General features: G+C 39.7%; 1 protein-coding gene across 2 annotated transcripts in view; it reads left to right on the top strand.

Annotated features, from left to right (window-relative positions):
• Positions 1 to 15205, top strand: part of KYAT3 (kynurenine aminotransferase 3) — a 70569-nt gene that overhangs the window by 40521 nt on the left and 14843 nt on the right. For both annotated transcript variants that reach the window (XM_089668906.1, XM_089668907.1), the window contains 4 exons: positions 1143 to 1268; positions 3423 to 3543; positions 6640 to 6716; positions 10184 to 10273. In XM_089668906.1, coding sequence (XP_089525032.1) covers positions 1143 to 1268; positions 3423 to 3543; positions 6640 to 6716; positions 10184 to 10273 — 414 coding nt within the window. The remainder of the gene's footprint in view (positions 1 to 1142; positions 1269 to 3422; positions 3544 to 6639; positions 6717 to 10183; positions 10274 to 15205) is intronic.

The following is a 15205-nucleotide window of genomic DNA, read 5'->3' as shown; positions in this document are numbered from 1 at the left end:
TGACCCAGATGCCCTATCTAGAAGCTCTTAAAGACCGGGAGACGGCTGTGGGAAGGGTTTAAAGTCCTATTGGATTTTGTTCTCCTTACTGCTGTTTGGGAGACTTTTTATATGGAAATTTCTTAGAACAGTCTTTTCTTAAGAATTTACCTTTGAAATTGTACCCATCTTTGGCCAGCTTTAGCTTCTATCTGTGCAAGGCAAAATAAGTGCTGCAAGCCAATGTTTAGGATTGACCAGGGGAAATTAGACTCTCAAGCCTTTTACATGACATTGCCATCTTGTCAGTCTGAACAAGGTAAATTGTGATGCTTTTGGCCTTTGACATGGAACAAAAGCAATATACAGTAGTTTCCTATGTGAGCTGGCCAAAGCAGGCCCTTCAGGCTCTTTTATATAGCTGATAAAATGTATTTAACAACTGGTTCAGTAGCTATGGGGCCTGAAAAAAGCAGGCACATTTAGGCTTTAAAGTGGTTCACATACTGAGCTTAGTAGCTGTTTAGCCAAGGCAGAGCCTTGTGACTTCCATAGTGCCACATATATGCATACACTCGTTGGGAAGGTGTTATAGTCTAATTTCAGGCATTAAAAAAAAAAAAATCTACCCCCAGACTAGATGAAGGCTCTAGTGATTTTGTTTTTTTTAAGGAGATGGGATAAAACACAGTAATAATTACCTTAATTCGCAGTCCCATCACAGCTGGCAGTCAGGTCCACTACTTCCCAGCTCTGGAATGTGGACATTCAGCCATCACATCCTATTCTGCTGATCCTACACTGTACATGGTGACACTGCCAAGAGGGGCAGCAACAAGATTGGTCAGAGACTGCCAAGAAGAGTGACTTTGGGGCATCAGCTGACAGACTGGAACCAGTGGGGAGGAAGATTGCTGGTAAGCATTACTCTGTGTTAGCCTATCCCTGAGAAAAACAAGTGCTGAGTCATTCGTCTGCTGTGGAGAAAGGGGAAGACTGTTAATGCTTTAAGTACCTTTAAATTATGGGACAGTTGTGGCTGTAAACCGTTCATTGTCGCATGAAATGTTAGCAATTTTTTTTTTTTTCATATGGTGTATTATGTGTCCATCTTATACTTATTATATGGTATAATATTGTATATTTATGCTTTCCATACACAGAAGGATAGTGGAAAAGGAACAGTATTGAGTTCTGACTGGGTTTTAGACCCTGGAGAACTAGCCAGCAAATTCAGTTCCAAGACAAAGGCCATTATACTGAACACTCCAAACAATCCTATGGGCAAGGTAGGTACTGTGATTGCACTGTATTTCAGTAACAAGATTATATACAAGTGTGAACACCCTGGAATGGCCCGTAAGAGACCGTTCTGTTCTGTTTTTTCGCACAAGCTATCCATAGGACATTTTTTGTACAGTATCTCGGGATGTAAGATTTGTCTATTGTAATTCCAGTCACTTTTTCTGGTACAAATTCTAAACCCTGCCACTGAGTACTATGTACGGCTAGGACAAGTGTTGCCTTTGGCATGTATCCCACATTCATGCAGGTCACACACGTTTTCAGACAATTTCAACCAGCTTTTGATTGCCACCAACAAACTGCTCGTGAAGTGGTTGTGTTGATGTTCAGTTCATTTGAATTGGGTTGTTTTTGTGATTGTAAGCTGGTTGAAAGTGGTTAACTTTGCATGTGTGGTCATCATTACAGAAGCACTGACTTAAACTATTTTGATTGCAAAAATGGATGAATGTAGCCTACCGACAACAGTTTTAGTGCCACAAAATGGTCAGTGTATGTTGGAGTTTGATATAAATTGGTTTAGTGGTTTTTGTGATTGTAAACTGGTTAAAAGTGGTTGGAATTGCCTGAAAATTGCCATGGGTGGCTAGCATTACAGAAATACTGACGCAGAAAGAAACCATGTAAAATGTTTGTAATCCCTAACAATGAACATCTCTGTTTCCTTTTGGTCTGTTATATACCAGTGAATATGTTTTGTTATATCTTTATGAGTCGTTGCACTCTGCAGTATTATCAGTCCTAGCCAGTTCACTTGTATATGGACTACATACCTTCCCCTGTGTTTTGCTATGAGAAAAGTGAGAGCTGTAGTCCTAACACACATCCTGTCCTAGATTTACAGTGCCGCTACTCCATAGGTACAGAAGCTGCGTATGTGCCGAACATGAAGTGGGCATTGTCAACTAGGACAGGAGGTGTAGTATTGGCAGGATCCCCAGGTAAAAAAAAAGGGGGGAGGGCATAAAAAAAGAAAACAAATGCAGCCCCCATTCATAAAGACTAGTAAGCAGAAAAATTAAGATGGCCGCTGCGTCCCAGCGTGCATTTCAAATACCGGAAGTGACGTCAGCAGACGTTGCGTCATAAGCCCTTGACACGTTCAGGATTGTCTTCTGGAAGTACAAAAAAAATTCCCATTCCCATTCATAATATACAAAGCTGAATACACCTAGTGCCAGGAAAGGCAGTTTTTTTGTGAGTGGCATTTCTATTGTTTGACCCCATATTAGAGTTCTATACAGTTTTACACTATGGGATGTTTGGTTTTGTTTTAATTTATGCTGAAAATATGAAATACTGCCTGTGGAGGAGAGGAGTTTCCTAACATTGATACAGTCCTAGTGGAAAGTTATTGGTTATTACCAGCAACCATGGTTATAAGGGCGAAGGAATATCGGCCATCAGGACCAGATTGCATACTGGGATAATCCCAAAAGCGAGTGTGACTTACCTAAAGATACGTGGTCATGAAATGATGGTGAGTTTACATCTATGTGGGGCACCAGTGTGAACACAGTGAAGCACTTGTCATTTCAGTATGGAGATTCACCGTTAAAAGATACAGCACCGTTGCACCAATTATTCACATGTTGGGACTGAACATTAACATTGTATTTGAATTTTGCTCATTGTTATCACTTCAAAGATTGCGCACTTTATGAATGGTGTGACTCCATTTTGCTGAGCATATTCCCCAGTCAGTTACATTGGAAGGATTTTGCCAAACATCATTGGGAAAGCCTACCAGCTGGCATCTATATTGAAACTGGCCTATACACTCAGTTCCTTCTTCCTGAGTGCTAATTGGAGGGCTGTCCATCTATAGTCACATGATCATGCCTGGGGAAGCAGTAAAAGGAAAACTGTTAGAAGCGCCTGAAAGCCAATGGGCAGGAAGTTTCCTTTCTGGAATAGTGTACATCCACAATGTTCAGAACCCCCCAGGAAGGAAGCAATTTTTTACTTTGTCACTTTTTAGAATGTTGTAGCTGGCTGTACAATGAATGAACAAAAGTAATTTTAGTAACCGTAAAATTATACAAAATCTTTCGCTCTCCCTCTGCACCTACTTTTTGTTTCTTTAACGTTGGTTTTACTTACATTTGAACATTTTTCATTTTCTCCTGCTCTTTCAGGTATACACAGCACAAGAGTTACAGGTCATTGCAGACTTGTGTATAAAACATGACACACTCTGTATTAGTGATGAAGTCTATGAATGGTTGGTGTTCTCTGGAAGCCGGCATGTAAAAATAGGTAATGTGAAACTGATGCAATAATGTAGAACTATAGGCAAAACCTTTTTTTTTTTCTTTTTTTTTTCAATTTGGATAAAGCAAGGTAAGATTATAACCCCTGTCAGATTTTTTTTTTTTTTTTTTTTTTGTCATCTGTGCCCCATTGTGGAGATTTACTTTCACTTCCTGTCCCATAGCCGAACAGGAAATGGGAGGAAATTCCTATAACTGAAGGGAATTCCTTGGGGACCCTCAGGTCACCAGAACTAGTGTCTCCATTGGAATATTTCTGCTCTATTACTTTTCTGGTGACAACCCAAAATTTGGGATTTTCTTCAACTTTCACTGACAATGGTAAATAGAACAAATGGGGGGGGGGGGGGAAATCTCCTTAACAGGGACACAGACAGCAATAAAAAACCGACAGGGGTTCTAATCCTTCTCTATTCTATCCAAAACTGAAAAAAAAAGTTTTTGCCTTTTAATTATACCTTAAGTTTTGTTTATATTACATTGTAGCAAAATTAAACTGTGTTGCACATGGACAAATTAGGAAAAAACATCTCCAGACTACATTTAAGTAAAACTCTGGGAAGCATTATCTGGTAGTGTTTGGGGGAGTAAGTGCAATCTGCAAACTATTCTCTAACCTCTGTGGTGTGTTTCATTGGAACACTGCTGTAAATCACTTCTATCCCCTCTAACTGCTTCCAGCACATTTCTGTGTCTAGTGCTATTGTTTGAATTGAAGTCTTGTGAACTGACTGTAGCAGCATTCTCAGTTATGGACACCACGGAGAGATGTATAATTTACCCATTGCACACAATTTCCTGTCCATTGCAGTCTGTGCCTCCTGATGTACCCCTTTAGTAAGGTAATTCCAAGTCCCGGGATTATGCACAATTTGCAGGACTAAAGTGGTATGAAACCCACAGTGTTTTAGCTTAAGTAAAATAAAATAAAAACTCCCCTGTAAACTATTTGTCAAAATCTTTACCCCAGCGCTTGCAGTTTACATCTTTTAGTGGTCCTGGCTTCTGCTCTCTCAGTGCTCCTTCCCTGAAATTCTGGTCTTCACAGAAAAAGTTACCAATGGACAGTGCAGTCCCAAGCCAGTATTTTAGCTTGGAGAATGGGTGGGAGCAGGGGAGTGCCTTGCTAAGCAATGAGGTTGTGTGTTGATGCACCCAGTGTAGGGAGACATGGCTCTAGTCCCTGCATACAAGAGTGACCCCATAGGATGCTGCAGGAGGAAGGAGCCACTCTGAAAGAGAAGACCCGGGGCAGTCAACGTGGCACCTGCTTAAACTGAAACATAGAAAAGGATTAAAGAATAAGTTCACCTTAAAAAAAAAAAAAAAGCACATTTTTTTGCAGGTAAAAATGTGCATTTACTATTTTTTTAATTTATTTATTTATTCTTAGGAGCCTATAAAGCACTGGACCCGTGAACAGCAGATTGCAGGTGCAATATTAGGCTCCTGCAGTCAGTGTAGCTGACTGCCCATGCCTCTAATACAAGCAGTTACTGCAGACCAGGAAGCTCAACGGAATACAAGAGTGCTGACAAGCGCCCTTGCAGTTCATTGAGAACTACAAGCTGTCATCTGCAAAGGCTGACTGTACTTATAGGTATTCATTCACAGAACTCTGTGAATAGTTGACGTGGCCATCTGGGTGGTGCCACGCATGGCTGCAATCTTTTCAAATTGTGAAAGCAGGTGCTGGGAGAAGATCACCCTAAAAGCGGGTAGAACATGTTCCCGAAGGTGAACTCTTACTTTTAAAAGATAAAGAAGCTGCACATTCAGTAGGTGATTATATCTGCTGCTGAAAGTTCTTTAAAAACTGAGAGTTTAATATTGCTTTTAAGGGTCCACATTTCCCTGGTTTAGTGCAATCAGAACAATGAAAAAATAAAAAAATTCTTAGTGCTTTAACAAAACGTTTATTTCCAACTTTAATAAATGTCACAAACACCATTTTGTCCAATCATGCAGGCATTAAAGAAATCCCTAGTGCCCTTAGGTACTCCTAATACTGAAACTCCTGTTTATATATTCACAGCCCCTCCCTCCTTCCCTTAAAGCGGAGCTCCACCCAAAAGGGGAAGTTCCGCTTTAAGGACTGCTCCCCCGCTCCCCATTAAGGATTGGCACCTTGGGGGCGGGGGAACGGGTACCTGAATTTGACAGGTACACGCTCCCATTTCCAGTCTGATTGCCTAGGCGATCGGACACAGAAGGTGTCCTCCCTCCCTCCTTTCCTGTAGTCTGTTGGGACATGTGACAGGTCCCAGAAGACTACAAGACCATGCAGAAAGTGCAGCTCTACTCGCACATGTGCAGTGGGTACCCGGCTGTGAAGCCGCAAGCAGTCACAGCCAGGTGCCCACACTGAAGATGCCGGCCTCCTGGAATCCAGGATGGCCGGTGAAACGGGCTGCGGGGGACACACCACGGGACCAAGGGACAGGTAAGTGGCTGTTTTTTAAAAGTCAGCAGATACAGTTTTTGTAGCTGCTGACTTTTATTTTTTGACAGATGAGTGGAACTCCGCTTTATGAGGAGGGTATGTGCTGTGAGCTAGTTAGGCATCGTAGCATTGCTCAGCACTATCAGCCTAGTACCTAGAAGTGTTGAAGCCACTTTCCAGAGATGAAGATTACAGGGATGCTATAGGATATTACAAACATCTGGCAGGTTCACTGTTCAAATATTTGCATTTCAGTTAGGTATTTAGTTGTAAATATTATTTGAATTGCAGCAACTGAGGAAGTTGTTAGAAATGCAATAATAAATCTGATTGTTATTTTGCATTTGGCTGTCATTGGTGTAAAATCCTGAGCATTTGTAGCCAATATGCTTATGCAGATTCACAATGCAGTCCATAGGATAATGATGATTTGGCACACCAACTTCTGTTCTGTACTGCACTGCTTTGTGTTCACAAATCAGGGTCAGCTGCAGTTTGGGTATGTTGGCATTTGCCTTAAGAAAGCACACATTAATGCAAGAATTAACGTGCATTAATGCATCACAAAACTGTTATTCATGTCCTATGCTGCTGTTGTGATGAAACAGTGATTGCAGTGTCCTTTATTTCTTATTCCAGCAACTTTACCAGGAATGTGGGAAAGGACTATAACGATAGGAAGTGCGGGAAAAGCATACAGTGTTACAGGATGGAAGGTAAGTCTTGACCCACACGGAAAAGATCATTTTTCTTTTTTTATTACTCCTCATTCATTGTCATTTTGTGTAAGTGTCACAGCTTTTTGTGGAAGCACTGATTTTCAATTTTACTGTTCATTAATGTAACCGGTTTTCATTGTCCTGGCACCCAGAACTGGCGTACACTAGTAAAACCATAGGTGGAATGCAACTAAGTGCAGTAAAATAAGCAATCAAGTTAATAAGATACACAGCATAGAAGAGATCATCTTGCTGCACATATGCATTACAAATATTTGCAATCTGTGCGTGCTTGAATAAATGTCACGAGCAGCGGCCATAGAAGATGATCTCTAGATTCTGCAGTCAGTGACTCTATCTGGTATTGGCGGTACAGTGTAGGGAAAGTGGTGAACTGTCAGCAAAGATGACTGCTGAGCAAATACTATACTGGGTTGGCATAGGTCACAGTAATTAACCGCCTCCTGTCTACCCTATAGCAGAAGTACTGCTACAGGGCACCACAGGTGCGCAAAATCACGTGTGTATGTGTGTGTATGTATGTATGTATGTATGTATGTATATATATATATATATATATATATATATATATAATGTGTGAGTTTGCATTTCTGGGTAGGGGGCATTTTTTTATGTGGGGATGGTGGCCCTTTTTGTTCTTCCCCCATTAGCATTTTGAATCCTTGTGGGTTCCTTGTTGGACTTTCTGGTTCGTTTTGGTGCTGGTGGTCCGGAGTAAGTATCTGTTCTTTTATGGTTCTAGTCAGATTCATTCATTATGTATGTGGATTAGGATATCCGGCTATGCCCCCTGAAGAAAATCTAGACTCTTGATTTGAAACACATTGAGGCTTTCATCTGGATACTGTATGAGAACTATTTGTGAATTAATGATCAACCGTATTTTATAAAAATGTATATATACTTTTAAAGTCTCAAGGGGTATTGGTAGTGTGTTATGTATTTAGTTCATGGATGTGGTAGCTTTATGCTCTTTCAGGGGCTTTATTTATTTTTTTGATCTTATGCTTTCACATCTTGTGGCCGAGGATCAGCAGGCAGGAATGCACAAAATGCCAGTCTGTTTATGCATGTTTATAGCAGGTTAAAATAGTTGTCTGTGGTGGCTGCAGCTGTACCCACTATCATACAACTTCTGATAAATGAATATAAACGTTTTATTTTCTATTTGGGGTGTTTTTGCATTTATGTACAATTTAAAAAGATTTTTTGATGATGAACTGGAGGACACTGTGATTAACTCTGTCTGCACTTGACACTTCACTGCTGGTCACTGACACCTGCATTGGGAAATCCCACCTAATGCAGGCCATAGACGGAAAGAAAAACGGCCGATTTTTCTTTTAAAAAAACTAAAAATCGGTCGTTCAAGCGGCCGACGTTACCAGCAATGGTAAAAAAAATCGGCCGATTTTCATCCCGGCAAAAAGTGTCACTGCAGAGAGCTCTGCTATTTCTTTGACAGTTCCTTGACATTTACAGCAATAGCAACATTGTATCTATTTGTATCAATTTAGGATACAGATGTTTTTATTCAGAAACAAATAGATACAATGTTGCAACCGCTGTAAATGTCAAAGAACTGTCAAAGAAATAGCGGAGCTCTCTGCAGGGACACTTTTTGCCGTACTGGAATTCCTCTTATTTTTCATCCTTCTTCATCATCATCCTCATCCTCTTCTTCTTCTTCTTCTTCTTCTTCTTCTTCTTCATCATCCTCACCCTCTTCTTCTTCTTCTTCTTCTTTATCCTCATCCTCTTCTTCATCATCCTTCTTCTTCTGCTTCTTCTTCATCATCATTCTCTTCTTCTTCCTCTTCTTCATCCTCTTCTTCCTCTTCTTCATCCTCTTCTTCCTCTTCTTCATCCTCTTCTTCTTCTTCTTTATCCTCTTCTTCTTCTTCTTCATCCTCTTCTTCTTCTTCTTCATCCTCTTCTTCTTCTTCTTCATCCTCTTCTTCTTCTTCATCCTCTTCTTCTTCTTCATCCTCTTCTTCTTCTTCTTCTTCTTCATCCTCTTCTTCTTCTTCTTTTTGTCTTCCTCTTGCAGGTCACTGCTCATGCACAGATTTTTTACCGGTAAAAAATTGGCCGATTTGCCCATCATTGCCGCGAAAATCGGCCGATCGGCAAAATCGGCCGTTTTTTTTTCCAACTTTACCGATAAAAAAAATCTGCCAAAATACCGAAAAATGGCCGAACAAATAGCCCACTAACGATCTGAAAATCGGCCGAAAAATCGGCCGATTTTCGACCCATCTATGGCCTGCATAAGCGCCTATTTGTATGACAATTTCTATTTGATGTGTGTTGTCATATATCTGACAATTACACTTCCGATGGGAGACTTTAGACCACAGAAGATTACCTAGGAAGGACTCCCTTTGGGAGTAATGACTGTTGGCAGGGGTGATAATTTCTAGAGCAGATGGTCCTCCAAGGGAATTAAAAGGTTAGAATAATGCAGCACACTTTCACATAGATCCTTATAGTATACCAGAATCTATTTGTTTGTGGGAAAACAAGATTTTAGTGGTTAGACTTGTAACCAGACTGTCCTATTATATAAAGTGCTAGCTTTGCTAATGGAAAATTGTAATGAGAGAATCATAAAGGCTGCTGTTGCTGACATCTGTGAAAATGTTAAAGGCCTGGCTGTGTGCAGATCAAGATTCATGACTTTTCAGATTTGAATACATTTTCTGAGTGATTCACAATGTATTAAAGAACAAGTGCACAACCTCTGGATGGTAACCCTAAGTGGTGCCTTCCTTTGCACAGTGATGGCACATGGACTGTGAGGTTGGAAACACCTGAAGTGTGGTGTCATTCAAGTCTAAGGGCTCACTGCCAAGGGGTAATCGAGTTTGATGAAGATTTTGACCTGGAATAAATAAACCACAGAAGAGGCCGTTTCTGTCCTGCTGAGCTAAGTAAGACATTAGATGGGAAGTTTTTAGGTTAGGAGGGCTAAGGAGGATGAACTAGCATACCTTTTACTAAAAGTGCACTAGCATTTTCAAAAGGAGGTCAGCATTGGGATTTCTCTAATGACCAGTTACCTAAAAAGTAGTAATTTGACTATTTTAAAGAGAGTGTGTCGTGCAGTTTTTTTTTTTTTTTTTTTTTTTTAATGTGAGGAATGTTAAAGCCTGTCAGATTTGTGTTTAGGTTGATTGTCTTTGATTGGAAAGATTTCACTTTACCATGTGTACCTGTGACAGTGGTCACCCGAACAGGAAGTGTGGAGTAATCTCCCTATCAGAGACACAGATAGGAATAAAACCCTGACATAAGTTTCAACTCTTCTCTATTCTAGCAAAGATTGATAGAATATTTAAGGGCAGGGTGTATATCTATAGTGGTGTGATCAGAGTCTTAAAATATTTTCTTATTGCTAAATTAGTTGGTTTTTGTTTTTTTTTTGTTTGTTTTTTTCAAAGATTGGTTGGTCTATTGGTCCTGAGCATCTTATTAAACATTTACAAACTGTCCATCAGAATGTCTTGTACACCTGCGCTACTCCATTACAGGTAAGTGTAATGCATGAATTCCGAGTCAGGATCTAAATTTTAATTGCCAAAACATCTTGTTTTGATGTTTGCTGCTTAATTTCTTGAAAGTGTAAACCTCCAACGCGGACCATGGTATAGACACCTAGGTCCATAAAGAAGCTTGCTCTAATTGACACATATGACTTATATTACAAAAGTCTCAAAATATTTATTTATTTAGATTTTTCCAAATACACAAAGTTACAAAATTTAATGAGTAAACCAAATACCCTTCACCTCACCCTATAGGACTGGTTCACACCTATGTGTTTTTTCTAGTGCTTTTTGCAGAAACGCAATGCAGTCTATTTAACATGGTTTCCTATGCTTTTTTGAGTCACAGCATTGCGACTCAAAAAGACTTTTTTAAGCACAAAACGTTGTTTTTGGTTCAGTAGACTTCAATGGAGATGCTGCATAAAATGCATGTAGTGCGTTTTTCGTACATTTGATGTGTTTTTCACGCGTGTTTGATGCATTTTTTAATCTGCTTGGCAGCAAGTTGGCCCAAAAGAAAAAAACGCAAAACGTATTGAAAAAAGCATCAAAATGCATGTGCAAAAAACGCAAAAAGCACTGCAAAATGGGCAAAACCAGACCTTAAAAACTAGACAACATTGTCCTATTTACCTAGATAAACTTCCTGACATCATGGTGACCCTGCTTATGACCAAGCATGATAGTAAAAGTTAACCACTTCCAGTCCGGACACTTTTATCCCCTTCCTGTCCAGGCCAATTTTCAGTTTTCAGCGCTATCACACGTTGAATGACAATTGCGCGGTCATGCAACACTGTACCCATATGAATTTTTTTTTTAAATTTTGAGCCAGATAAAGCTTTATTTTGGTGGTATTTATTCACCACTGGGATTTTTATTTTTTTTGCTATGTAAATTAAAAAGTAAAAAAATTTTGAAAAAAGTGATATTCTTATAAAATTTTGCAAATAGTATTTCATCATAAATCTTGGCCAAAATTTATTCCGTTTATATTTTTAGTAAAAAAATAACCCAAATTAGTTTATAACCAAAAATTATAATTTTCAAACATTCTTTTTTACATTTATTTATTTATTTATTTTTACATACTGTCACCCTAGCAGTACAGTGTCACCATGGTGACACTGTACTACTTGTGGGGGGTGATGAAGATTTTTTTTTTTTTTTACACTGATTGCTTTTACACCCATAAAGGATGTAAAAGCAATCATTTCTCCTCTCTAGCTGCATTCTTGCAGCCATTGAGAACTACTGAGTGAGCTGTGATTGGTCACAGCTTCTCACATGGTACAAGGCTGTTGTGAATAGCCTTGTACCATGTGACCTCTGTGATCATTCACAGATTTCACATGTAGTAAGCAATGATGTCATAAGTGACATCTTGCTTACTACTTTGCATGTGATCACTGATTGGCCAATCAGTGATCACATGATTGGGACCTCGTACAGAGGTCCCGTCCAACGATCGGTGTTCCACTGATCGGTGTTCCACGGAGGACACAGCGGGCACCAGATTGCGGTGCTGCGCGCTCCGAGGGAGCGCGCACAAGCAGGGTGCAGGGAGGCTGTATATAAAAAGCCAACCCAACCGTGCACTGCCACCGTCCAGCCGTTTATATACAATAGCCAGACGGGAGGTGGTTAAAGAAAAAGCCAAAACATGGCAAACTAGTAATTCATCATGCCTTGCCCTTGTAGTTGCCAACTTGATGCAGCTACCCTGGTATAATAAACAGTACTTCAAATAATTGAAATAAATTTGAAAAATCGAATGTTCGTGCATAACGTACGTTTGCCACCAGATACTTGTGTACTTAAAGTAAAGAGAGGCAAGCCGAGAGCTATATAGAGCCAGGCACGTATGTAGCAGGTAGGAAGGCAGTTCATGTGCATGCAGGTATTCAGATTAGCCAGAGGGTAAATGTGTTGCATACATTGTCCCATCATGTGCGTAAACTCATTAATGCCACGTCATTCTTAAAGAGACCATCTTACCATTCCTCCCACTGTGTGCTTCAGTCATCCTGTGCTTCTCCAAGATCAAATATTTCTTTTGCCGGCTATGTTGGCAATCTCTGCGGTGGCCTGTCGGCACATGAACCGATTGATTTCCTTGACTCCGGGATGCAGGTTGTACTGTATGTGGTCAGTGTGTCATTAAATGCCAACATCAAAGTCTAGTGTAATGCAGCTTCGTCAGGACCTCCATGAAATTTCACGAACGTGTCCTTTTCAGTGAGTACATGATTTTCATTATAATTTTTATATAAAAACAAATCTTAAAATATATCTAAATAAAGAACATTTTATCTTAATCGTATTGTACAGGACACAACTAAAGTATTCATAGACCCTGGGTTATAGGCTCAAATCTTCAGGTGATTAGACTATGGCAACATTTTGGGGACACTCCCCCTTGGTGCCTCTCCTGTAACACTACCCCACTCCCTGAGTCCTCAGTTTTGTGCTCTTGTCCTAAGGTGAGGGACCTCTTCTGGTTCACAGAGAAATCACTCTTAATTTAAACACTTTTTTTTTTCCTGTATTTATTTTCATTTATTTAAATTAACTCTTCACTGCCTCCTAAAATCATAAAAAAAACTCACCCACTTCATCTCGCGTGGATGATCAGTTGTTACATCATGCCACAGGTCGCACATTTTACTGCCACTTCGACCGAGAGCCCTTATAGGGTACTCAGCTACTACATGACAAACTGGCCCACAGGAGCTCTCTATGGTGCTGAAACTTTATTTGTACACCGTTTTTTAGCACAAGGAAAATCTTGTTTTTGTTTTTATTGTTTCTTTACAAGTGATCTTACCTTTGACAACTCGTACTTTTATTTATTACAGGTGCTTATATAGCTCTGTCAATTTACGCAGCGATATATATATACACACACATTCACATCAGTCTCTAACCTTTAAGGAGCATGCAATCTAAGGTCCCTGACCTAAATTCATACATACACACACTAGGGCCAATTTTAGACAGGATCCAATTAACCTACCAGCATGTCTTTGGAGTGTTGGAGGAAACCCACGCAGACACAGGGAGAACATGCAAGCTCCAGGCAATTTTTGATTCTCTCTCACTTGTACTCGTGACAGTGGTTAACACCAAGACCAGATCTAGCCTGTCTAATCTGGAAGTGCAGATCTCCCCGCTGGCACAGGCTGTGTGTCACATAGTGGCACAGACATACTCAGACTTCTAGCAGACAATCCCTAGTCTTTTCCCAACAGGTCGGGTTTGCTGTCCCTAGGCTCTCTATTCCATCCTGCTTCAGTCTCTGGCTTTATTGGCATAGTTGTTGAAGCCTAGGTCATAAAAGATAGAGGAGAGGAGTCTTTTTCTGCATTTAGTAAGGTAGGAATTACAAACCCTAACAGGAAGATCTACTGTCATACCTGGAAATCCTTCTTTCCTGGTATGAACACAGGCACTTTAATTCCAGAGATTACTCAGTGTCTCGCATTCTGGTCTTCTTAGTCAGGTCTTGACCAGAACTTGGTCTTAAAGTGAATGTAAACCCTCACCTTGCAAAACAACTAATTCAGCTTAAAATAGAAATGAAAGGCAAAACATTTGTGTATAGATATAAAAAAACTTTATAAATACCCTTCCCATTTCCTCTGTTCTCTTTTTTTTTTTTTTTTTTTTTTTTTATTTAAATATTTATTAACTTTTTTCATATTAATACAAATACCCATAAAGGGAGACAATTCACATATAAATAGACATTTATATCATTTCTAAATTTCCCCTTCTAAAAACTCTTTTCTTTCCCAACCCACCCCCACCCTTCCCACCTCCCCTCCCCCTCCTCCCCCTCTGCATACTCCAACCCATTCTAATCTCTCGAGGCTTATTAATTTTTAGCTAACGTCCTAGTTTAAAGTTTCCTATATTTTTCTTTCAAACCTGCTTTTTCCCACTTTTCCTATCTCATATAATAAACTCCCATCCTATCTTCCTGCATATGGTATGATCTTTCCATTCTACCTATCTGGTTTACTCTATTAATCCAGTCTTCCTCCTTCGGTACCTCAGATTTCTGCCAAAACTTGGGTATCAAACCTTTCGCAGCATTTAAGTAGTACCATACACCTGACTCTTTGTATTTATTTACAGATGTCTCCACATTATGTAGTAGGCACGTCGTTGGGTCTAACCCTATGTCAATTCCAGTTATTTCTTCAATCAATTTGACTATTATCTTCCAAAAAACCTGAATTTTCGGACATTCCCACCATATGTGAAACACCGTGCCTATTTCTCCACATCCTCTCCAACACATTTTTGAATTTTCCCCATTCATCTTGTGCTCAACACTCGGTGTAATGTGCCATCGTGTCACACACTTATAATTTATCTCAACCTCTCTCATACTAACATTCTCGTGTACCAATCTAAACATCTTTCTCTGTTTGTCCTCATCAAACCCTACTTCCATATCCCTTTCCCATTTTGTTATAAAAATTAACTTTGTGTTTGTGTCTAATTCTGTGAGTATTCTATAGACTTTCGAAATACCGTGCTTCCCATCCCTTCGTGTCTCTAACAACCTTTCAAACATATTCCACTCCTGTTTTAATCTCAGGGGTTTCGGGAGATTTCCAATAAAACATTTCAATTGATGATCTTTCCACTCATCTATTCTAGTGAAGATATCTCCCTTCTTCTCTATTAATTCTTTAAGTGGTCTCAATTTCCCCTCCACCAAAACGTCTCTCAGTTGAGTATCCTCCTTTCTAAACCATCTCCCTGATATCTTATCCTTTCCCGGGGGAAAGTACTCAGTATTTGTGAGAGGCATTAATATAGAATTAAATTCCCATTTCATATTTTTGTGTAAGTTGTCCCATACCCTTAAAACATTTAAAGTGTAGATACTTGTGCTTTCTT

This window comes from Staurois parvus, unplaced genomic scaffold, assembly GCF_062004578.1.
Source record: "Staurois parvus isolate SC_StPar_1 unplaced genomic scaffold, SC_StPar_1.0 ptg000066l, whole genome shotgun sequence".
Taxonomy (NCBI): Eukaryota; Metazoa; Chordata; class Amphibia; order Anura; family Ranidae; genus Staurois; species Staurois parvus.
Note: the sequence above shows the minus strand (reverse complement) of the source record. Positions and strands in the feature narration are given on the sequence as shown.